This window comes from Schistocerca piceifrons, chromosome 3 (genome assembly GCF_021461385.2).
Source record: "Schistocerca piceifrons isolate TAMUIC-IGC-003096 chromosome 3, iqSchPice1.1, whole genome shotgun sequence".
In the NCBI taxonomy this organism is placed as follows: Eukaryota; Metazoa; Arthropoda; class Insecta; order Orthoptera; family Acrididae; genus Schistocerca; species Schistocerca piceifrons.
Genome location: NC_060140.1, coordinates 143,614,053 through 143,639,403, shown reverse-complemented (window position 1 = coordinate 143,639,403; position 25,351 = coordinate 143,614,053). Strand labels below are relative to the sequence as shown.

At 41.5% G+C, this 25,351-nt stretch overlaps 1 protein-coding gene across 1 annotated transcript; it reads right to left on the bottom strand.

Annotated features, from left to right (window-relative positions):
- Positions 1-2,703: 2,703 nt before the first annotated feature.
- On the bottom strand, positions 2,704-5,106 carry LOC124789307. Its single transcript, XM_047256619.1, has 2 exons — positions 4,669-5,106; positions 2,704-4,591 (listed from the first exon to the last, which is right to left on the bottom strand). Exons 1-2 carry the CDS (start codon positions 5,002-5,004, stop codon positions 4,373-4,375), a joined length of 555 nt encoding a protein of 184 aa, XP_047112575.1. The 5' UTR covers positions 5,005-5,106; the 3' UTR covers positions 2,704-4,372.
- Between the last annotated feature and the right edge of the window lie 20,245 nt (positions 5,107-25,351).

Here is a 25,351-nt window from a genome sequence, read left to right as displayed (position 1 = left end):
GTCACTAGTGTTGACACAGGTAAAGTTTTATACATTAAAGTGCTAACTAAATACTGTCATCAGTATAAATCAGTTGATGAAACAAGTGAAAGCCATAAAACAAATTGTGCTAAGAATTATGAGGGAACTAGTGGGCGTATGGAGGCTACTGCAGTTGTTTGTATGTTCAGACGTTCACAACAGGAGAGAGGTGTATGTTACACTGAGTACTTAGGGGAAGGTGATTCAAAAGCTTACAAATCAGTAGAAGCCAACCTTATGGTAATAAGCAGATTGTTAAAATTGAATGTGTGGGCCACGTTCAAAAACGAATGGGAACACGTCTCCGAAAACTGAAGCAGACAGAAGGAAAAGAGAAGTTATCAGATGGAAAGACTCTAAATGGTAAAGGAAGACTTACAGACAAAAACATTGATGAACTCCAGCATTATTATGGAATGGCAATAAGAAACAATACACATGACCTACAAGGGATGAAACGAGCAGTGTGGGCTACATTCTTCCACAAATCTTCCACTGATGATGTGCCTGTACATGGTCTTTGTCCACCTGGTGCTGATTCATGGTGCAAGTACCGCAAAGCTCAGGCAGCGGGTAGCGAGGAACAATTTAGGCACAAAAATAGCATACCATCTGCAATGATGGAAGCTATTAAACCAATATATAGAGAATTAGCTCATCCTGACCTTCTTTCCAAATGTCTCCATGGTCGAACACAAAACCCGAATGACTCTTTCAATAATGTAATTTGGACCCGCATACCAAAAAATGTCTTTGTAGGAAAGAAAACTCTATGCTTAGGTGTTTGTGATGCTGTGATAACGTTTAATAATGGTATAAAGGGAAGAATTGGCGTACTAGAGGAACTTGGTATCACTCCAAGTGCCAGCACACTGCAAGCCTTTCAGCGAATGGATCGACTTAGGATCACGAAAGCCCAGCGTGCAGCAGAGGAAATGACTAAAGAAGCAAAAGGCAGGAAAAGAAGGAAGCTTCTAGGTTTGCAGGATAGTCAAGAACAGGATCTAGATAATGCTGATTATGGGCCTGGCTGTTTCTAGAAGCTGGCATGCTTCCATGTGTAAGTTAATATATGTTTGAACTTGATTTGCTGGAAATGACATTTTTAAAATTATTTGACCCATTATCTCAGGAACTATTACAGATACATATCTCTAATTTTACACTATGTTACCACTTAGTATACTGCAGCTACTTAACCTCCCAAAACATCTCTACCTCTAACGGTTTTTTTACTTACGGAAGAAAAAGTGGACTTTTAAAAGAAAATATTGAACAATATTTAAAAAAAATCATAACTAGCTTATTATTTCTCTGTACATTTTGATTCTGGTTCTGTAATCAGAAAAGGAGTGATACTATACATCCCAAAAATTTCAGATCTCTATCTGTCACAGGTTCTGAGATAATGGGTCATCAATATTGCAAATTTAACACTGTGGGTATAAGACATACATACTCCCCATAAGTACCACACCTACAGTAAAGCTGGGACTACTGTTCATAAAGTATTTCTATTAAAATCCTGTTTTGTTCTCTTTTACTTTTCATTGAAAGATAATCAAATTAGTTAATTACTTGTGAAAGTCATACTTCACAGCACTGACAGAGTTACAATGACCACAATGTAAGCCATGTACAAACAATCTACTATGCTAGAAGGAAATGCTACTGTATCACTGAAGGTTTCCTTCCCAGACAGAAAAGGAATTTATAATTGAATTGGACATTATGCTAACCCTTTTGTGGTTGATGTGACACATATGTTCCGCTAGTGAAATTCGCAGTTGGGATGTCTATTGCTACTGTTAAGCATCAAGATTTCAAAATTTGGAAGAAAATACAGACCATGGGATGATTATACAGAAAGCTGAGAGTGATCAAGATTAGATTAGTTGGGCAGCATGTGTTAATAAATGTCACCTGTTTCCAAGGATGTCTGAAGTGACTAACTGTGTTTCTTTATGCATTACAGGCAACGTTTTGAAAAAAAAAAAAAAATTACTATTCTCTTGTGTAACTGTTCTGGTTGTACATCTTTTAAAGTTAGTAGGATGGATATGTCCCAGCAAACTTCGAAGAATGTTGAAAGAAGACAACATTGGTACAGGCTGTATCAAAGCAACCTCCAAATTTTCTTTTGTAACTTTTTATTCAAACGTGTTTCGATAGGCTGATTTGTTATAATTTTTCCATATTTGTCACCCTAATAAAATCTCTATACATAAAAAACATCACATATGAAAATCCTATGTTCAAATGAAAACACTGACTTAGTTAGGTTCGTGGGACACTACCAAAATCAGTCATGTTTTTTTTTTTTTATTATTATTATTTTTGCTAGTGACAGTGTGAGCCTAATACTGACCATAATGGAAGACCTCCTATTTCTAAGTTTTAGCCACAAAATGGTTAACTGTGGTAACACTGACAAATCTGTTGTAGAAATTACAGTTGAAAGTCATGAGATTTATGTGAACAACAAAGAAATTATTTATTACCATCCAACAGAAAACTCAGAGGACTACTACCTGTATTAGGATACGAATATCAATGGATGAAAATATATATAAAAAAATCTCTGATCTGAGATTGAATTTACTACATTTCACAAAGCAGATACTAACAAATTTTTAGAATATTCTAACAACAACAACAAAGAAATTATTTATTACCATCCAACAGAAAACTCAGAGGACTACTACCTGTATTAGGATACGAATATCAATGGATGAAAATATATATAAAAAAATCTCTGATCTGAGATTGAATTTACTACATTTCACAAAGCAGATACTAACAAATTTTTAGAATATTCTATCATTTATTTCTTATGTAGAAAACATTTCAGATATGTGGAGCAGCAATACTCTGCCAAAATACAGAATATGCTATCATGTCTCATGATAGTTCTTTATCATTCAATATTTAGCTTCATAAAAACACACTGCAGAGAAAAAAATTCTCTCCATGCTAGTAAATCATTATGAATAACTTAACATGGTGGTCAAAAAATATAATTGTATAAATATGGTAATCACACATCATTACCACTGAGGTGATTTAAAGAACCAGCTAACACAAATTACAAGCTTGATGAGTAGAAGAGGAAACATATAGGGTCAACTACTATCACAGTTTACTATAGCTTATAAAACTGTGATAAGTATTTATAGAAAACAATGTTCACGGAAACTTTCATGTAATGATTACAGTACTTTCTCAAGATTTAGATAGTTAGAAGTATGTTACCTTCCAGCAAAATGCAGTCACTGTGACAAGTGAAAGTACACTGTCACATTTAAGTTCCTGCAACCCCTCATATAAAATGCTACATAAATGTCTTTTGTGGTGAGATCTTGATGCAAGATATTCCCACTTCTTGCCTGCTTATCATATGCAGCTCTGAATGGGATCTCTCATCAGCAGTATCCTGCAGGATATGCAGGACTATGGGGACAGCAGTCACTAATTTGTTTATCACAAAACATAAAATGAAGTAACAAAAATTCTTTTTTTTTTTCAGCATAAACAACAGTTGTGATCACATCTCCTACTAGTTTCCTTCTCTTGACAGCTAAGATACACTCACTAGCACTTTCAAGACTGTTCCATTTTCTCAGTATGGAAACAAACTAGGCTATGTCTCTGCCAATACCAAATGATGCTATGTAACCACAGACTAAATTTGGGACAAGGATAATGATGAGTAAGTTTCTGGGGCACTGCTTCAGATTCATGTCTCCGTAGACGAACTAGCTGTGTTGAAGATTTTTAATACCAGTGAATAATACCTCCCTGGTTTGAAATGAATTAGCGTATCCACATCTACCACAGAGATGAAAGTAAGGCACTGTCTAAAACTCACTATAGCGTTGTATTTTCACAATTGTCAATATCTTATTTGTACTGTTCTTGAGCTCTCTCTCATGATTCAATATACAGCTATTTGCACTCAATAAGTTTTAAAATATTCTTTTCATGAATTTACAAAAACTTTTGAACAGCCAGCTTCTTATTGCAATGTAATTTGTACATGTTGTGACATTGATGAGGGCAAATTGATCTAATACCTCATCACTTAATGCTAGAGTTGCTAGAGTTCAGAATTCAATTTTTCTAGTACTCCCCCCCCCCCCCTCTCTCTCTGTCACACACACACACACACACACACACACACACACACACACACACACACGCACACACAAAACTGTTGAAACAATAAATCAACTGTGCACTTTTGCACAACGATGGAAAACAAATTGACGCACAATGATGATTAACAGCGAAACAATAGCTGACAACGGCGTCAACGCTCACAAAACACTTTCTGAACGAATCTTGCTTGTTTTCATGATGATGCATCGTCGGATGACGTGCTGCTTTGGTTTCCCTGGGAGTCGCCCATGTAATCTGAATCACTCATAGTAAGTACGGTGCTAGCACCTGAATTTCTACTGTTCTTTAACTTTTTCTCAAGGTTTGACCACGGGTCTTCAACCATAGAATGGTTGACGTATAGGGATATATCATCTGAGTAACTCGTACTGCTAGAATTTCCATGACCTCCCTGAAAAAGAAAAACAGCCATGAGATTTTTGTTTCATTACATTAAAACTGAATTGTCAATATAATCGACAGACTTACTCTACTACGCCTATTAAAAGAGAACTTCTGCGGCCTATTTACAGTGTACGGGCTGCAACTAGAACTGAAACCCGAATTAGCAGGGCTATTACTACTGCGACGGGACCCCTTCCAGTTCCCCCTTCCTCTTTGACTAGAGTGCTTTATAGGACTACTATAGCCAAGCGGTATAAAATCTCCTTCTTGTGCCGAACTTGGCGAGCTACTAGATGGAGAACTAAACTGACGGGGTGAAAACTGCCCTAATGGCTTTGCAAAGCTGTTGAAATTTAAACCAGTAGAACTTATTGATTCCCTAGGTCCTAACGGTGAGCTATATGCTGCTTTACCACTCATTGTACTTCAGCGGAAAGCGACGAATGTGAAACCACAACAGAAATACAAGTTTACGAAAAAGTAAACACACAACTTCAGCACAACAAATTCACAACACAATCAATGCATTTACAGGGAAGATATACACATATAACGATGTAAGGACAAGGTAAAGAAACTGTCGATGGTCGAACTGCAGAGATTGCAGAAGAAAACACTTTCCGACAAAGCACTACTTGTACACGCAGCCGCTAGGTATCCCCATTAAACTGTTAAATCGGACGATACAGATTTTTGGAAGAAGGAAAAAAACGAACGATTTCAGAACAAGTGTAAAAAAACTGGCGAAAGTTCCGTATCTTTTGAAAACTGTATTCTCTTGAAAACTCGAGTCTGGTCAGAACACCTACAGGCAGATTAGAAATGCATTGCGTTTTATTTTTACTTGAGCTTTACTCTCTCATTCAATTGTCTTTCAGAACAACTAATGAGATGAAGTACAAATGATTGAGTATAACAGCCGAACTTTTAAGTATGGTATGTATCGTTCATAAAATCTGGTTTTCTAAGCAATTCAGGTATATCTTGAATAATATTGAAATCACTTGCTCTGCCCTGCTACTACTACAGTTGATAAAAATTGTGAGTGATGTTTTAAGTTCTCCTTAAATAGACACTCCAATATAGAGTAGCTAAAACCAAAAATCGCTGTTTCCAAGGTACTTTATATGGATACATACAGTTTCAACTATTGGGTAAAAGGCTGTGATCCACACGAAGTAATAAGGTACAATCCCGAGGAATTCGACAACTCTGGCTACGTGGACGATAATTCTCACGGCATAATACATGCGAACAAGAAGGTTATCGACCTGATGAAAGATGAAGCGAATGGCTCGCAGATTGTGGAGTTTCCGAGGCTCATCCAAGACGTATGCCTATCGTATAGATGCAGGTTCAACCCAAAGATAGACTATAGTGTGTTTAAAATTAGTTGCGACTTTTGACAGTTTATGAGTTTAGTGCCGAACGAGTGTCGAATGGACGGAAGCGTATTTGCCAATGTGAGCTGGACGCGTCAGTACACGAACATCAAGAAGCGCAAGCTGGTCGAAAAAAAAAACTGTCACCTAAAAACATCTGATCCTCGCACATCTTATAGGTTAATTCGTCAGCTTCATGCCGAACTGCGTAACATTTCGTTAATACTCGTAATAATTGTCATATTTCAAAATCAGGGTAAACTACTACAAGAGATTCTTAATGTTTGCAGTGGAAAATTAAGGGCCACTATGAATCTGCGTTTCCTGCATGTTAGGCCCTATGTTGCTCCGTATGAAATGTGGAAAACATACTGAATTATTCTTTAAACTTGAAGGGATCTGTCCGCAGTCTCGAGAAAATGAAATGTATGTAAACCACTCCGTCATGAAAGCACGCGTCAACGAAAAGACCAGAAAGAAATAGTCATAAATCACACGAACCTCACAAACCGTTCGAGGTATCGAAACATGATTTTCGCAAATGATAGCACACATAGAGTATTTTGCCATATGATTAATATGCGAAACTTTCATATCCGCTGCGATAATCAAGGAACTACAGGTTTTTTCGAAGCAAACGAGTATTGCCGAGGGTTTTGTGACAATGGAAGTGAAGTAGTTACGCATTTATTTTGTTCTGAGAATGGGCTGTTTCATGAACTGTTGACCTCACTTGCCCTCAGCTACTAGTTTGATAACACACTATTTGATCATTCTGTCACAATTTCAACTGCATTAGAATGTAAGTGAGATGAATATTTGTAAACTATACTGTGTTTTGACAAAAGACGAAGATTTTAACACGGTAACACATACTTAGTGAATTAATCTCTCCTCAACTACCTTCTTGGTATGGCTGACAACTCGAGACCTGTCGTGTGGTGTAACATTTCCAATGGCTTCTTCTTTCAGCATTTTAACTTCACTGAACATGTTCTCACTCGGATTTAAATTTGTTCAACTGTAGCCAGTTGAGCATTTCGTTGGATTCAGAACCAATATCCGCTTTGATCCACTGCATTGTTGTAGCTTTTCCATCACAACACAGTGAATTGGCGCAATGTCTATTACTGTCGAATTCGGAGGAATATTTTGAAACAGAACATTATTTTCAGTCAGTGATGTGTTCCTGAACGTCCGCTTTTATTGTGAATCTTGTTTTTTCAGGCGTGCTGTACTGTTACTATTAATGCAGCGTCAACACAAAACACTCGTTCACAATTTCTGACGGCTGTAGAACACTTCAACGCCAGAAAATATCTTTTACAACGAGAGCTAATGAACGTACGTGCCTCTAATGCGCGACACCACGTCGTACTGTTTACCCACGGAGTGATGGGGCGCTTTACCGGTACCAGCAGAACTGCTGGCGGCGTGGCAGGGAAAGTCAGCTAGCTGTTGGTGTTAACGAGGCAACGGCGTCACGTCCCCGCCGCTGAGACATACGACAAAGGCCGCAACTAATTTTAAACGCACTATAAGGGTGTGCAGTGAGCGACCTCGTAGACTGTTACTATTGATGACTACTAGGAGAGCCTATGTCATTCCATCGGTGTGTGTGTGTGTGTGTGTGTGTGTGTGTGTGTGTGTGTGTGTGTTTGCAAATTGTATATATCATTATTATGTGTACTATGTACACGTTTTTTGCACTCTATGTTTGATTGTATGTATATTTTATGTGTGAGTATGAATGCGTGTACGTGTGGTTCATTCTTCCTCACCTGCTGCTGTTAGCCTCCATACAGTGTAAATATTCTATATAAAAATAAAATCCACAGTAGTCGTATTTGTGTGACGTATTACAGTAATCGGATACTTTATGTACATATTGTATATAAAATCATTCTCCTCCTCTCTTAGTATTAATATGATATATCTCCACACATTAGCAATCAGATACTGCTAGACATGTACACAAAATAATTATGTGTATTAGTATGATGCATCTCTGAAAATAATCAATCTCTTTTTGAGAAAAGAATGTTTTTTAAGTTTGTGAAACAATTTTGAAAACTGTATTGCTAATGCTAATAAACCATAACTTAATTTGTTGCATCAGTGTATTTAGAAAAGTCCTCGATCTATATAATTTTAGCTCAAGCACTGCCTCTCTACACATAGTGACAATTGACGCCTTCTACTATAACATGTTAATGTTACTGTATTTTAGGAACTAAAAGAGCACTTTTCTATTCGGAAAAATGTCTCCAAAATTCAGGTGCGTCTCACACTCGAAATGTCCAGTGACTGATTTAAAATTCCCTTCAGTCTTAAAAATGACCATATACATGATGCCACAGGAAACGCATCTCCATCTGGCAACATTGGATTCAGCTGGCAGCAGTAGTGCACTGATGCGATACACATAAGTTGCAGTGATTCACAAGCCCGCTAACACTGTCTCTCTCCCGCCCCGCCGTCACAACCCCAGAGCATTGTCTAGCATGTGACGCTTCATTGCAGTATACTGTGCTAGCGAACTTGAATTGAAAGTGATTTGTGTTGTCGGTAACAGTACAATATTTTTGTTAGCAGCTAGTTCCGTAATGGACACAAAACATGTTCATACGATGCGGGCTATAAATTGAAAGTAATAGCATATGCACAAGAACATGGAAACAGAGCAACTGAGCGGTGTTTCGGCCCTCCACAAACAGAAAAAGCTATATCAGGATTGATGGGCTAGTAAGGAACAACTGAAAAAAATGAGGAAGACTAAATGTGCAAACAGAGGACTGACTGCATAATTGTCGAAACTACAAGATGGCGCATTGAAATAGATTCAAGGACACTATCAAAATGGCACTGCAAATTTTTGTATCCCGCCTGGAAGGCAGCGTGTGGGTCTGCTCCTGTAAACTGAAGGGTAGGCCGAATGTAGGAAGTGAGTAGGAGCAGGAAAAGGTGAAATGCTTTGGTACTGCGTACTGGTTATAGCTCTTTTACTGGCGTATGAACATACACAACTGATAATACTTAACTTTGGCTGAGATGAGCACATAGGTGTGAAGCTGTACATCAATCAGATCTAACAGCTACTTGTAGTTGGACAAATTATCATTGAAGTAACTGAAGTAACAAACTCTGTAATGGCTCACCCCCTATGAAGTAGAAACCATGTTGCTTGGTCGTCTACTCAGAATCAGATGGGGAGAATCTGGAGTGGTGCTCGTAGAGCTGCACAGCACCGACCAGAGGGCGCTGCCATCAATGTTTTAGTGTCAACATAAGAACTTTTACCTACACTGTGGCATCGTAGCTATCGATACCACACCCCTTCCCCCTGAAACAGCGCACTGTCATTGAGTAGGGCTTTCAACGGCTGATGGAGGGACCCAGGGGCGGCGCAACTGAGGAGGCGGGCACGCCGGGGCGTGCTGCCCACCAGCGACCCCGAATTGCTCGCGAGGGGCCGAGGAAAATGCCCCATGAAAAACCTGCCCAGGTTGCACACTGCCACTGGGTATGCTCAGGTGAGGAGGCAGAGCAACAAACTCCATGGGCAGCGGCAGTGTGACGGCAGCCTCAGTGTCCATTGGTTCCAGCACCATGGAGGTACACAGCAGTGGCGACAGCAGCGACCGGAAGTGGGCCATGGCGGCGGCAAGAGGCGCCCGTCCGGTGCAGGTGACCGGACCAGCAGCGGCGCCGATGGCAGGAGCGCTCGTGGCGGGGGCGCAAGCGGCGAAGACGCCATCGGTGGAGTCATGGGCTGAGGCGGCCGAAGCCGCGAAGCCTCCAATTCTAGAATGAAATTTTCGCTCGACAGCGGAGTGTGGGCTGATATGAAACTTCCTGGCAGATTAAAACTGTGTGCCGGACCGAGACTCGAACTCGGGACCTTTGCCTTTTGCGGGCAAGTGCTCTACTGACTGAGCTACCCAAGCACAACTCACGCCCCATCCTCACAGCTTTAATTCCGCCAGTACCTCGTCTCCTACCTTCCAAACTTCACAGAAGCTCTCCTGCGAAGTCTCGGTTCGGCACACAGTTTTAATCTGGCAGGAAGTTTCATATCAGCGCACACTCCACTGTAGAGTGAAAATTTCATTCTAGAAACATCCCCCAGGCTGTGGCTAAGCCATGTCTCCGCAATATCCTTTCTTCCAGGAGTGCTAATTCTGCAAGGTTCGCAGGAGAGCTTCTGTGAAGTTTGGAAGGTAGGAGACGAGGTACTGGCGGAATTAAAACTGTGAGGATGGGTCGTGAGTCGTGCTTGGGTAGCTCAATCGGTAGAGCACTTGCCCGCGAAAGGCAAAGGTCCTGAGTTCGAGTCTTGGACTGGCACACAGTTTTAATCTGCCAGGAAGCTTCCTCCAATTCTGCTGGAAAACAACCAGCTGCAGAAAACCGAGGACGGCACAAACGGAATTGATTCCGGTGTTGATTGACAGTGCCGGAGGGGCCAGAAATGACAAATAAGGCGTGGCCAAGATGGGCGAAGAATGCGCCCCTTTTCCCAGCGCTGCCTGTCAGAGAAAACGCGATAGAACACCTAATCAAGCGGTGCTAAGCGAGAACGAGGCGAAGCGGTGGGAGCGCACGACGGCGGGTGCAATAGCTGCAGGAGCGACCAATGTTTGCGACCATGTAGCAATTCCACTGGGGAACGGGTGCCGTGCGGCTGGGAGCAATATGAAGCAATGAAAGTCCAGAGTGCACACTCGCGAGAGTGCGTGGCGCGCAAATTGGTCATCTGCAACTTAAACGTACGCACAAAGCGCTCAACCTCGCTGTACAACTGAGGGTGGAACGGGGCTGATGTCAGAAGGCGTATGTCATTAGCAGCACAGAACGCTTCAAACAAAAAGGAAGTTTCTGTACGCATCAATAACTATCAACCAGTGGGTGTCCCAGAAAGGACCCGCAAAATCAACATGAATGCACTGCAAAGGTGCAGTAGGAGTTGGCCACAGAAAGAAGTGCTGGCAGGGAGCAAATCGATGCTCTGCGCAAGAGCGAAAATTAGCAAGCAAATTCTCAGTTTGTTTATCAATGCCAACCCAAGTGCAGTGATGACGTGCTTATTGCTTCATCTGCACTATACCCCAATGACCAGCGTGCAGCACCCGGAGGATTTCCGACTGCATCGAACGAGGTACAACCACATGAGACTGATCATTGTCAGTTCATAACAAGATAACACCTTGGTGTACAGACAAGTTGTGACATTGTGCAAAGTAATGCCATACAAGGGGATCACTAATCTGGATAGCAGATGGAGGCCACTGAGTACGAATATACTGCAAAAGACTCTACAAACAAGCAATGGCGGCTGTCGCGGAAGCAATGCGACGAAAATCCACTGGAAAACCATCAGTTAATCCCTTATCTTGTGAATCAATAAACATGCATGACAATTTGGAAGAATCAAATACTGCATCAGGACCGATAGGTAGATGAGACAAAGCAGACAGCATTGCCATGCTGGGCTGTAGGCCAAAACAAAATTTCGTAATTGTACTTAGACAAGAACAAAGACCAACGTTGCAACTTTTGTGCAGTACGGGCCAGAACTGGCTTTGACGGGTGAAACAACGATCTCAAAGGCTTATGATCAGTGACCAAATCGAACTTGTAACCGTACAAAGAATCATGAAGCTTTGCCACCCCATATACAATAGCTAAAGCTTCTTTCTCAATTTGAGAATAGTTTTGCTGGGCAGAAGTGGGTAACTTAGATGCAGAAGTGATCGGACGATCGACAGAATTAATATGGTGTGAGAGAACCACTCCAATGCCATGAGAAGATGCATCGACAGCCAAAACAACTGGTTTGGAAGGATCGAAAGGAATCAAACAGTGATCACTCAACAAAGCAGATTTGAGCGTGTGGAAAGCAGCATCACATTCCAAACAAAAGGAACGTTTTTATGCCGAAGGCGATGCAAAGGCACTGCAATCTGTGCTGCATTTGGTATAAACCGAATATAATATGTAAATTTTTCCAACACAGACAAAAGTTCTTTCAAGTTCTTGGGTGTTGGCAAGTCTCTAATCACACTGAGATGTGACGGCGAGAGGTGGATACTCTGTCCATTAATCATATGTCCTAAATACTGAATCTCAGTTTTAAAAAATTTGCACATGTCTCTGTTACACTTTAGTCCTGCCTGCAAAAGTACAGTAAATAAGGCATGCAAATTCTGCAAATGTTCGTCAGGGGTGCGACCTGAGACAACTATATCGCCCAGATAATTGGAACAACCAGGGACAGTGGCACACAACTGCTGCAAATAAGACTGAAAAATTGCAGGAGCTGAAGCACAACCGAATGGAAGGTGATGAAACTTGAACAATCCAAGGTGGGTGTTGATCACAAAGTAGTGCTGCAACTGTTCATCAAGTGGAATCTGAAAGTATGTGTCCCTCAAGTCAATCGTGGAAAAGAATTTTCCCGCACCAAGCCTATCAAAAATGTCTTCAGGACGCGGTAAGGGAAACGTAGCTACCACTGTCTGGGGATTTACTGTAGACTTAAAGTCAGCATCAATACTGAGATGACCGTTTGGTTTTTCACACACACAATAGGCGAAGCCCATGGTGAAGTAGAAACAAGTTCAATGACACCACTGTCTTGCAAATTCGTAAGGTCAGCATCTACGGCGTCACGCAGTGCATGCAGTACCAGGCGTGCAAACCAGAAAATAGGCATGGCATAGTCTTTAAGTACAACATGTGCTGCAAAGTCTGCGGCACAACCAAGCCCATCAGAAAAGAGTTCAGCAAAATCATTTCATAGGGCAGCAACGCTGTCTGCAGGGTCACTAGCATTGATGCAAAGTACATTGTCCTGAATTGCGAGGCCAAAAAGGTCAAATGCGTCCATGCCAAAAATGTTCGTAGCATTACTAGAGCGGAGCACATGGAAAGACACTGTATGAGTCGTTGCACCATACCTGGCTAGTAAACTATACATGCCGAGCACTGAGATTTCCTGTCCGGTAAATGCAGTCAATGTGGAATGCTAACGATAAAGTGGGGGTGAACCAAGTAAGTCATATGTTGATCTGTTCAGTAAAGAAACTGATGCACCAGTGTCCAGATGCGTGCGAACAGAACATCCACAAATGTTCAAAGTCACAAAAAGTTTTCTCGCATCGCACTGAGTGTGAGAGGAAGTGTCTGGCAAAACTTGATTCACACAACAAGCTGTAGAAGCACATGAAGCTGCATTAACATCCATAGGCTGAGGTGAATCATGATCACGGCAGTTCCCGTTGCGGTGACACCCACGCGAGTCATGCGAATGGGAGACAAGTTGTGAATTAGAGATTCTCTTACTGCACACAGCTTGCACATGTCCTTTCTTATTACAAAAATAACACTGTGCTTGACAGGATGGACAACTGCCCCGTGGGTGGGCAAGAAAGCAGTTCAGACATAGTTTCAGTTTCTGAGTAGGTGCCTGGTTGGAAACTTGTTTACTCGTGTGCGAGGGCATGGCATGGTGAGCTGTGCTGGGGCTGGCTGTGAGGGCACGTGTTGTGCCACACTAACAGTACACACACGTGGAGTCATGTTGAATGCAGAAGTAGCCATACCTAATATATCTTTTCTGTCCAGCAAGTCCACAACTTCCTGCAGAGATGGGTTTTTAAATATGAGGATTTGTTCACGGATGCGTTGATCCACCACATTCTGCACAATAGCATCTCTAAACATTATATCTGCATATGAGCAATTAAAGTCACAATCAGAAGTTAGTCCCTGAAGGTTCGCTAACCAAAATTTATTGGACTGAGTAGGGCCACGCCAGAGATGAAAGAATTTGTAGCATGCAGCTACCACATTTCAACTGTCACAGAAGTGGGAGTTCGAAGCATCACTCACTTTCTCGTAAGTTTTAGTTTCTGCGAGGATGGTGGGAAACAATTTGATGAGCACGCGGTGTAACACAACACCTGTGTTGGCAATGAAAAAGGCAAGCCGCTCTGTACCTGGTATGTTGTATCCTGCGAAGTGTGCCTCGAGCTGGGCGATGTATTCTGGCCAGCGTTCAACATCAGGATTGAAGGCACGAAATGGCGACACCGTCGGCGATGGCGTTGGTACAGGTGGTGGCGTCAGAGGCGCTGTAGTAGCTGCAGTTTGTAGTGTGACCAGTCCATTGGTGGCAGCAAGCAGCTGCGTCATTTGCTGAACCTGAAAACGTACAAGATCGGACAGCAAAGCCTGTTGCTGTGGCGAAGCCATGGTTTACACAAATGAAAGTCGTATAGCGAAAGGTGGGAGCACTCAGATATAGGCACACTGGGCAAGAATGAAAAGAAAACAGGACCGAGCAAAAAGAAGATAAGAGAGGGAAAAAAACAATTTTAGTCCCTGCTCATCGCCATCTTTTGTACCCCACCTGGAAGGCGGCTTGTGGGTCTGCTCCTGTAAACTGGAGGGTAGGCCGAATGTAGGAAGTGAGTAGGAGCAGGAAAAGGTGAAACGCTTTGGTACTGCATATTGATTATAGCTCTTTTACTGGTGTATGAACATATACAACTGATAGTACTTAACTTTGGCTGAGATGAGCACATAGGTGCGAAGCTGTACATCAATCAAATCTAACAGCTACTAGTAGTTGGACAAACTATCATTGAAGTAACTGAAGTAACAAAGTCTGTAATGGCTAGCCTCCTATGAAGTAGAAATCATGTTGCTTGGTTGTCTACTCAGAATTAAATGGGGAGAATCTGGAGCGGAGCTCGTAGAGCTGCACAGCGCTGGCTTGAGGGTGCTGTCGTTGGTGTTGGTGTCGTAGTGACAACCTAAGAACTTGTACCTACGCCATGGCATCGTAGCTATCAATACCACAGAATTAGTACAAAAATGATTCAAATACACACTTGTAATCTGGTGCTACAGTGAAACTTAACAGACTTTAAGGATGGTGATAGTTGGTGCTACAGGTTTATGAAGCATCAAAGACTTAGCATGTGAACTGAAACTGAAATACCTCAGATACTGCCACAAGAGTATGAAGGGAAACTATAATCTTTCCATCACTTTATTATTCAACATCAAGAGAAAACCATTGTGGAAGTAAGTACAGGAATGAGTATGGACAAAGCTCCTCTAACGTTTGATGTGTCACATAACAGAACCGTTGCCATGAAAGGTGCTAAAACTGTATGGTAACTATAAAAACAAGTGGACACGAAAAAATGCACTACACTGTTGCCTTTCATGATGTGCTGACAGTACTAAACATAATCCAATGATCATTTTCAAACGGAAAACAATGCAAAAACTTTCTGAAATGCTGCCAGATGCTGTTGTTCACTTACAAGACAAGGGTTGGATGGACGAGGCAGGTTTGAAGTTATTAACAGAGTGTGGGACAGAGGGAAAGGTGCTTTGTTGAAGAAGAGCTATCTTCTTGTGCTAGATCAGTTATGTAGTCATCTGAAAAATTCTGTGAAAGAGAAACCGAGACTGGAAAATACAGATTCTGCTGTTATTCTGGTAGAACATACTTCACGATTGCAACCTCTTGATGTCTCAATAAATAAACCATTTAGAGAGTATATGAGAGAGGAGTGGAACAATGGATGATGGATGAAACCCAACATAAATTCACTCTGAAGGGAGCTCTAAAACGACCTGAAGTCAAACAAGTATGTCAATGGATAAAACTGTTGTGGTCTAGATTGAGAGAAGACGTTGTTAAATCCTTCAAGAAGTGTGGCATAAGTAATGCTCCCAATGGCAGTGAAGATCCTCTTATAAATGAAGTGGACAATGATGATGATGAAGAGGAAGAAGAAGGAGAAGAAGAAGGTTCAGATGATGATTTCCAGGGATTTTAAAGGTCAGTTCGGTTTTATAAACTAAGAATTTTTTATCGTGGCCTTGGAATCTGATAATGAAAATTGTAAAAATGTCATTAAAAATCTGCTTAAAATTAAGGTGTGTCTTATAGTCCATAGCATTGTATAGTCCATAAAACAGGGTAATAGGAATATGTGATGTGTTGTATTCAGTCATCTTCTTCCTCTTTTTGAACTACATCATACGACACAGTTCCGTACACACCATGCATACACACTCTAGCACAGATATTGAACGTTCTCTATCTCAGTCACCACATCAAAGTCACTGTGGAGTGCTAGGCCTACATTCACATGTTTAGATCCACTTACAGCCAAATTGTACGTATTAGTGTCTAGCAGTATTCTGCTACCCCTTAGCTGAGACTCATGTTCCGGCTGTGGCTGTGCTAGGCACAGTCGAAGGACACCGGGTCTGAAAGATTGTGAATACCCACTGTGGAGAATGACTGCTGTTGCTGTGGTTTCAGGGAGGAACATCTGTGAGTCCCCGTCCGTAACAATAACAACAAAGCCTATGCATAAAAAACCCATACATAATACTTATAATTAGAGATAGATGGATAAAATACTTACTGATAGTCTTCTTCTTCCCAGTTGATTGCTGCTCCTGCTGCTGGCAGCACTTCATGCCCGACAATGTACAGACAGCAAATGATGACACTCACACAATCACATAACAAAAATTACAATTGCTCGTAGGGTGGGTGTCTGAACTTGCACACCATTGGCAGACAACACTATGACATCAATGAACGAAGTGAATGGTGTGGGGGCTCGGGCTGCAGGATAGTGATAGCCTTCATAGGTCAGTGACATGATGATTTCATAGCCTTGGCTCAACCATCCAGATGTGATGTTGTTAAAATTTCAGGAATGCTGATGCTTATGTCAGTGGAATATAACAAGCACAACTCCCTGTGCTCCAGACAGTGGCAGCAAATTCTAGCAACTCCTAGAATTTGCTCCAGGACTGGCAGTGAGCCTCTACCACCACTTAGTTTGTCCCTTGCATTAAGGTTAATCAAAAAGTCTCCGTACCTTTTTATTATTAGCTGAACTAAGGTACAAACAGGTAATTAGAAATATACGCACTATTCTACATACCTTACACTTGTTTTTCACATCGCCCCCACACAGGTTCAGACATTTGTCCCATTGCAGCATTAAATATGAGATGCCCCTGTGGTAGAATTCATCCAGCTGGCTGTGGAACCACAATCAAACTGCTGTCTTGGCCCCATCATTGCACATGAATCACTGTCCTGTCTGGAACTTCTTCAGCTGACCAAAAATGTGGAATCACTAGGGGCAAGGCCCAGACTGTATGGTTGGTGATCCAGACTCTCCAAGTGAAATGACTGTAGCTTATCAGCTGTTCTCATTGCCCCCTTTGGCTTTACTTTGTCATGGAGGATAACCATGATGCCCACATCCAGAATTAAGGCACAATAACTGTCAGCACTTATGGTTGCACCTTGTGGCATGAAGTCCAGCAGGAATGGTCCATGATGAATCCAAAAAACTATTAACATTACTTCCCCAACACAGAGCACTGAACAGAATTCTTTTTGTTACAGACAAACCTGTATGTTTCTGTTGCTTTGATTCCAGTGTGAAATGCAGTATTGACATTTCATCACCAGTAACAACAATTTTCACAAAACTGTCACCCTCCTTGACATACCACTGCAGATGATTCAGTGAAGCAATCATTTACTTGCCTTTCATCATGTCATCCAGGTTCTTAGGCACAAAACCTTCCAGTACCCCAAGGACCCAAGAGCAATGTTGTAAACACTCCCATATAAAATGCCAAACTCCTGGGAAACATCATTGAGGTGCACACATTGGTCTGCTTTCATCATTGCATCCACACGGGAAATGTTGCCAATCGTCAACAGATGGACCCACCTCAAATGCTCGTTGTCGCACAAGTCTTCATGGTCTTTTGTGAACTCCCAACACCACCACCACCTCACAATTTTCAAACTGATACGTTTTACTCCATATGTAGGTTGCATTTTCTGTGGATTTTGATGGGTGTTCGTCCCTTGTTCCATAAAAAATGAATAATATTTTGTTGTTTTATGCTGTGAACTTGTGAGGCACCTCTGCCATTTTCAACAATTGATAGCAGTGCCATGCCACAGAGCTATTGCAGATAAGGCCGGGCCAGTCCAAGAGAGTGCCACTTCTGTGAATGGATATGTTGAAATTGAGCATATAGCCATAATTTGGCTAAAAAAAAGGTGGGGTAAAGATGTTCTCCTACACTGTCATTTATACATCTGAATACTATTGATGATTGTGAAAGATTTGTAACAGCTGATGTTTCATCTAGTAAAATAGCAACAAATGACACTTCTTTCATCAGAGTTTTATTTTGGAGAGCATAACACCATGTACACTTTGTATTAAATCATTTTGAATGAGAGAAGATAATCCAGTGAACACAGAAGTTGTAAATAATTGCATTTTCAATTTGTCATCAAATTCAGCCAACAAATTAATTTACCCTACATAACTGCCTTGAATGTTGGAGACGAAGCTTTCCTTAAAATGATTATTCTTGTTGTCCTAAAAAGCAGGTGGCAGCTCTCAAACTCTTAAATAATTTTTAAATCTTTTTTCAACTTCATTGTGCTTTAAAATGCTTGCATGTTTCTGTTCATCTACTTACAAATCACTCCTACTTTTATCAAATGTGTCCAGGGCTATCCATGTGTGGATAGGAGATTCTGGTTTTTCATGCTTGGAAACTTCAGTGTACAGATTATTATGGTCTGAATAACCACGATCCTTACTGTTACAAGGAGGTTTGTCCTTTCCAGGTAACAAACATGGCCAATAGAAGAGTTTACACAATGTTCACTGCTAAATAAACAAATTGTTTTGTTGTAAATATCAGGATTACACCTTCGTATGAAAATTGTTGATTTTTTTTTCTCTGTCTTTAAATTGCTGAAACCGTGCTGAACAAAATCTTCCTACTGCATGCATCTACCCATGTTTCACATGAGTTTGGTGTGACATTACAAACAGTCAAACTGGATTAGAGACTACCACAGTGCATGGCTTATACACTTCAAGAACTATTACAAGGAAACATCCAAGCAGGCACACCAACTCTCATGCAACACGGAAACTAGCTGTCTGTTCAAAGAAGAAATATGGACTGTGAAATAGGAATTATATTACAATGCAATGATTAAGAATGGACTTATAAAGAGTATTTGAACCTTAATGGCATATATTTAATAGATATTACAAGAGTCTTATGATAACTTCCTTACTTTACAGTAAGTTATTGCTGGGCTTGACAAACAGTCCTTTTCTAGCACAAACATGGATAAAATTATACTTTCACTAATAAAAGTGTCTGTTGAGCAGTACAGTTTCACTCTATTTTCCTCCTCCAGGGATATGTTCACACTGACTGGTGTGCCCTTGGGGTCTCTCTCTTGGCTGCATTTTGTCCACACAGCATTCTGTCACTGACATCTTCAGAGAACTCCATTCGATTCCCACCCTTTTGTATCTTTTAATGTACATTAAACAATTGTTTTGGTCTGGGATGCACTAATACATTTTGCTTCAGCGTTTCTTAATCCAAGGTAAATCACTATTTCCTTTCCAGTTAGATGTAAGACACACAGAATAAAATAGTTTTATGAACATATTTAAATTCCAGTGTTTTGTTGGGAGATGCTTCATTCAATCAAGTTCATCCATATCTTCAAGCCTTTTATAGGTGTTTCCATGATAATATACAGATGTGAAAATGTTTCCAAAATTTCAGCCTACGGGTGGCACAGGACTGTGACGTATAGCCCTTCTCTTTGATTATAGTTCACCAACTGTAGAAGCATTACATGATCTCTTCAAGTAATCTGTGAACACTCCTCCCATGAATGACATATTGATTAGCTGTGTAAAATGTTTCCTGAACCCCACTTTCTGTTGTGACCTGGCATGTTAGGTGACAGTGCTAGGTTGTCGATTCCAGGATCTAGCCAGGCTGTCAGCCTTGGGCTTGCACAAGCAGTGGCTCAGTGGGAGATGGCATGTTTGATGCCCAAAGCAACTAATAAAAGATCGGTAACCAAACAAACATTTATTGGTCCAAAATATACAGCTGACTTCATTCACGACTGCCTGCAGCTGTGGTGGGCAGAAGTGGTGCTCGCCACATTGGAATGTGCTGACACTAGTGCACCTACACTGCCTCAGTTGCTGCAGTGGTGGAAGCATGGACTCAGTGCCCAGCAACATCACAGGTAGCTGTCTGCAGCTTGGCAGGTGTTGTCTGCACTACCTCTGGCACTAGCAGCTCAGAGAAGTGGATAATTAGGGAGCTCACGCTGACATCTTAGATGACACCCCAGTAAGCATCCACTAGTTCTGCACAGAGCATGTGTAGTTCGACTGAGCCTCATTGCAGCCTCTGACAGGTGTAAGGCCTGCAGCAATGAAGTACATCCACAGGAATAGAAAGCAGGCAGCAGCAATAGCGTGCTCCCTGTGATGATGATTGTTGACTGCTCCCCAGACCTGCTGGTCAGGCCTCCAAAACTTATTGGCTGATATTGCTCACAACTCCCCATCAGTTTTGACTCAGAAGGCAGTACTGCAGCTTGCAGTGCCAATGTCCACTAGGGAGGACTTGCTGTTCCATCACTGACTGAAGACAGTCTCACCGAGCAAAGGATAGACCAACATAGATCCATCCTCCATGCTGAAAACTGAGTACAAGTAGATTAAGCCACTGGTCAGAAGTAATATTTAAACAGGAACTGTCTTACATGTGTTGCTGTGGCAAGGTGACGATGACTTCACTTGGCTTGATTTTCTTCACCAGTCAGCTTTCTGGACATTTTGTTTGTAGCTGAAAGATGTCTCAACCTTGCCTTTCAGGGGCAGTGGTGGATGTATTCTGCAGTGTCTGTGATCTGAATAATCATTCTTACACCTGACTTAAGTTTCCTTACTCCACACTGTGGGGTCAACAGAATGATGGCATCTCTTTCTCCCTACATCATTTTGCTGGATTGGCAGCTTGGGCACTCAGCTCTTATGGTGCATAGCAATTAACTCTGTCTTGAAGTCATATAACATGCAACATCAGCGATCCTTCCATGTTAGTATTCCTTGTGGGCTGACCCACTTTGTTCACCTCTTGTGTTACTGGGGGAAGCCTTCTAATTTATTCAGTTGCAGAGCCTGTTATTGCGGGGTGCTTCACTCCTCCCCCCTTTAACAAATCCACCTTGGGTTTGACTTGGGGTATTCCTAGAACAGTGTTAATAAACATTTATAAGTGATGCTTAAAACTCATCTGGGTATTGTACCATGTCATTGTATAATATACTTTAAAACATGAACTGTAAAACCAATGTTTCAACTGTTTTACTGCAGCCTTTCTGTCATGCCCTGAGGAATGCAGTTGCAGTAAGGTCCAAAAGTTACTTTTACAATTTATATTTTAAAGTATTTTATAATATGATGTGGTACAATACCCAGATGAATTTTAACCAGCATGACACCAGTCGTGGTAGCCTATTTAGTTATTTACAAAAAAGTTTACATTGTGCGCTTTAGTTTTCCACTTTTATCCAATTGAGCTTGAATCTAAATTTCCTCCATTTAATCACAACATCACTTCTCAGAGTTAAGCTTGCTGAACGACGTATCCTACTATTTATGTTTTCGAACAATAAGTCATTACTTAGTTACTAGCATAATATTTTGCCATAACATAGCCCATAGATATTTTGTTTTACAATATCACTCATCCTCCACCGAATAAATCTTTATTCTCTTAATCTATTCCTTATCCACTGCTAGTTATCCAACTAACCGGTATCTGATGCACAGGAAATTCAGGGTGAAGTACAGTTGTTCGTCTAATGTAGAAGCAGATTACATAAATTGCAGCCAGAACCACTACAGTGCTGGGGATTATGAAACTCAGTCATAACGTTGTGGTGTTGCTTAATGTGATATTCTTGCACATTGTGAACAACTTGCTCCAGTGAGATCTGACTCAGATGCAATGCTAATAAGTTATCTAACAAATACAGGAGTTCAGGGTATCATTCAGAAGGGTTAAATTTTGGGATGGCAATACATCTCCAGTGTCTTCTCTGGCAAATACATCAGCTGAGTCAATTGAATGATAGTTGTACCAGTAACCACAGACAGGAAAGAGACAGTTATGCCCATTATGTCACAGGTCATACCATTAATTACCTGTAGTATCCTCCTGACCTGAAGTTTCACCCTATTCATGCCCCTAGGCTTCCCTTGTCGTAACAGTTACTTACTACTACTTCCTGGGAAAAAACAAATAGATCCAGTGCATGCATACGCTCTGAACATAAGGGCGTGGTGACAACATTTTGCTCTTATACTTGGCTGGTTCTATTTACCTCAAGAACAGTTCTGCCTTACATGCCTTGTCACCAGTCTGAACCATTCTAATTGGACAGGTAATAACATTCTACCTCTGACAGTCTTGTAGTTTCCACTGACTTTAGCACAGAGGTCCCTCTTCATTCTGATATTAATAATACTTCCCCTGTTCTCAGACGTACTCACATTCCTATTGCAACTCATCTCATCGTGGATGGTTGGTAAAGCACTGATAACATGCATCCGTGATTGCTACTGAGAATCACATCAACACATATAGTCTTGCACCATCCATACTAATTTCATCACTTCTGATGTATGATCCTTCTGCATAGACTCGATCAGTTGCTATAATTCCATGGCGGATGTTTCTTACGTATTGCGCAGTCCATATAAAAAGTGCTGTGGTGGTAACAATGTAGAACTCAATTGCAAGTGTACCGCATGATGAACTTTTTGCAATGTAGCCACTTCCATTCTTGCATCATTCAAACTGTCCATCAACATGGGTAATAACATTGCCTCAATCATCCTTCCCTTCAGAGTTCAACCCGGCCTGAGCATTATCCAGATCATCATCTATCATTCACATTGTGCTCCAAATATGCTGTGTCAACTCCGTGGTTAATTCTGTTAGTATTCTGGCGTTATTAAGCACAGTTCATTCCAGATTTGCTAACTGACTGATGTGACACTCTACAGGAGCTTTGGTAGCATCCACTATCCATTGTACTTGTTCTAGTGTACTGTTCAGTTTCCGAATGTTATCACTATCTGGCTTGCCAAACAATGTCTTTAGTAGTTTTCCTCCTCTATCTAACCATCCCATCTTCATTGAAGCTAGTGCCTGCAGCAGTAAGACTATTGTTGCTGTTTGTGGCCCCTGTAGCATTGACTCTGGGGATGCAAGCCTTCAAAGGACCCTGTTACTGAACTGGGCCTTGACCTCTATGGTGTCATTACTGCAGCTTTTCATCAGTTTGCCAAATGTTTGTAGACAAAGGGAGCCCATACAGCAGTATGTTTCCCAGTTGGCAATGGTTCTTGTGGATCCAGTATCAAGTTGGATAGAGATGGCATTGATGGACAATGTCAAATTTAATAGCCTATCATAGATAGGGAGAATGGTCTGGACATGTAGGACGTCGGGAGTGTAAACACCTGCAATATCATCTGAGCCAGAATTCTGAGGCTCCAAGCAGGCACAATTGATGTTCAGCTTCATGCAGGACTGAGCAGATTTCAGTTTTGTGTCTCATTCCCCTCACAGGCTGTGCATTTGGTCTGATGGAAGTAGCACTTACGATGATGAAGGGTTTCAAAATAGTTACTGCAGGAGGGCAACTGCCTGGGGCATCATCTTTGGTGGCGGTCAGTGATTTGGGCCGGTGCCGAGGCTGGGTTCAGCGCGTCAGGCAGATGGCAAACACCTGTGAAGGATCCTGCAATTGTGGTGAAGACCTGATGGACTATTCAAACATGAGGGAAAACATCTCCCTAACGATGGGCCATTAAGTCTGAGGAGTTCGTTCCAGGGGCTTTCATCTGGAGAGTGGATGAGGTTCATATTCCTAAACAGTGATGCTGTGTAAGACAGCTTGCACTGATGGTTTGCTAATTGAAAATGGCAATTTCTAGAAAGGCCCTGTAACCTGGCTATCTGATGCCTGTAAGACTGCCCATTCAGAGTATGGCAGTTGAAAAATTTGTGTGTAACATGCACTTGAGAGTCAAATTAGTCCAGTAAACTTGACATATAATAATCGTTTTATCTTGAAACTCTTTCATTAGTCTGTGTTTGGATAAAAACAATAATACGAGATTGTGGGTCTGCCTTGATGCGAAACAGTTATGTTTTTTATTGTTTATTCCCAAACTAGTTTTGGCAACAATATGGCCATCATCAGTGGGTTCTTTAATTCTAATGCCACTTTTGTATATTTTAGAATTAAAGAAGCCACTGATGATGGTGATATTGTCACTGAAACTAGTTTTGGAGTAAATAATAACGAAAAAAAGGGTTTTGCATCAAGGCAGATCTCCACTCCCTTATTGATGACTTAAAACATCATAAGAAATGACATGCTGTTCGCACTCTGGGTTAAGCTGCTGTACTAGGTGGCACCCTACGGGACCTGTGTAGGCCAAAAAGAATACAAGCTGCTGAGTATCACCTGTAATGCTGGGTGCCAGGAAGTGTTGTTCAAGGTAGGTCACTTAGCTGACTGACATCTAGACCTTCTTAATGCCTGGAATAAGGAGGCACAGTCCAGAGTTCTTTCACTTATGAGTTTATACGTGACAAGCAGTTGGAAAGTTGCACCTGTGTCATGCTGATGGCAGCCAACTTCTCTAACACCAACTCTTGAGCATGTTAAATATTCTGGGGAAGCAGTAAAACTTGGGAGGCACATCCATAGGAGTAGACATGCTGGAATGGTTAACAACTTCTGCAATTTAAAAACCATGCATAGAAACACTGTCTACCTGGGGTGTACCACACACGTAAAATCACAGTCCATGAAAAACATACCCTTTGATATCAGATAAAGTACCCCAAACTGATTAGGCACCCAGTTTACTGAAATACATGTAAACTCAAGTCTCCTTCCTGGAGTTTCATTCGTATCACAAAATTGAAGGTTTCCTATTTAGTCTGAGTCTCAACAAAGAGACTGGTGTGTCACAACTACACACTGACGTGACACCACCGAATCAGGATGGCAAGTGGGCTACCACTTGAGCCCTGTAGCAGGCCAGTGGCTGCAGAAGAGCATTTGGCAAAGTTCAATGGCACCAGATGTCCCCTTCAGAACAGAGGTCAAATGGGGAGGATGCACATGCATCACTGGCTACATTGATGCAGAATGCAGCACTACTATTATGCTTCCACAAACAGATTGTGCTGCAAATAGGAATCCTGTATGCATTCACCACCAGCGTACTTAGGGCCGCGCAGGCAGATCTGCAAGCAACTTCATCACAGTCAGATTCCTGATGCCCCCCAATCATGCAGTCAATCACTGCCAGACACTGCAGCACCCACTCCTCATCAGTCTACTTTGCTGGGGTGCCATTCAGCTGGAAGTG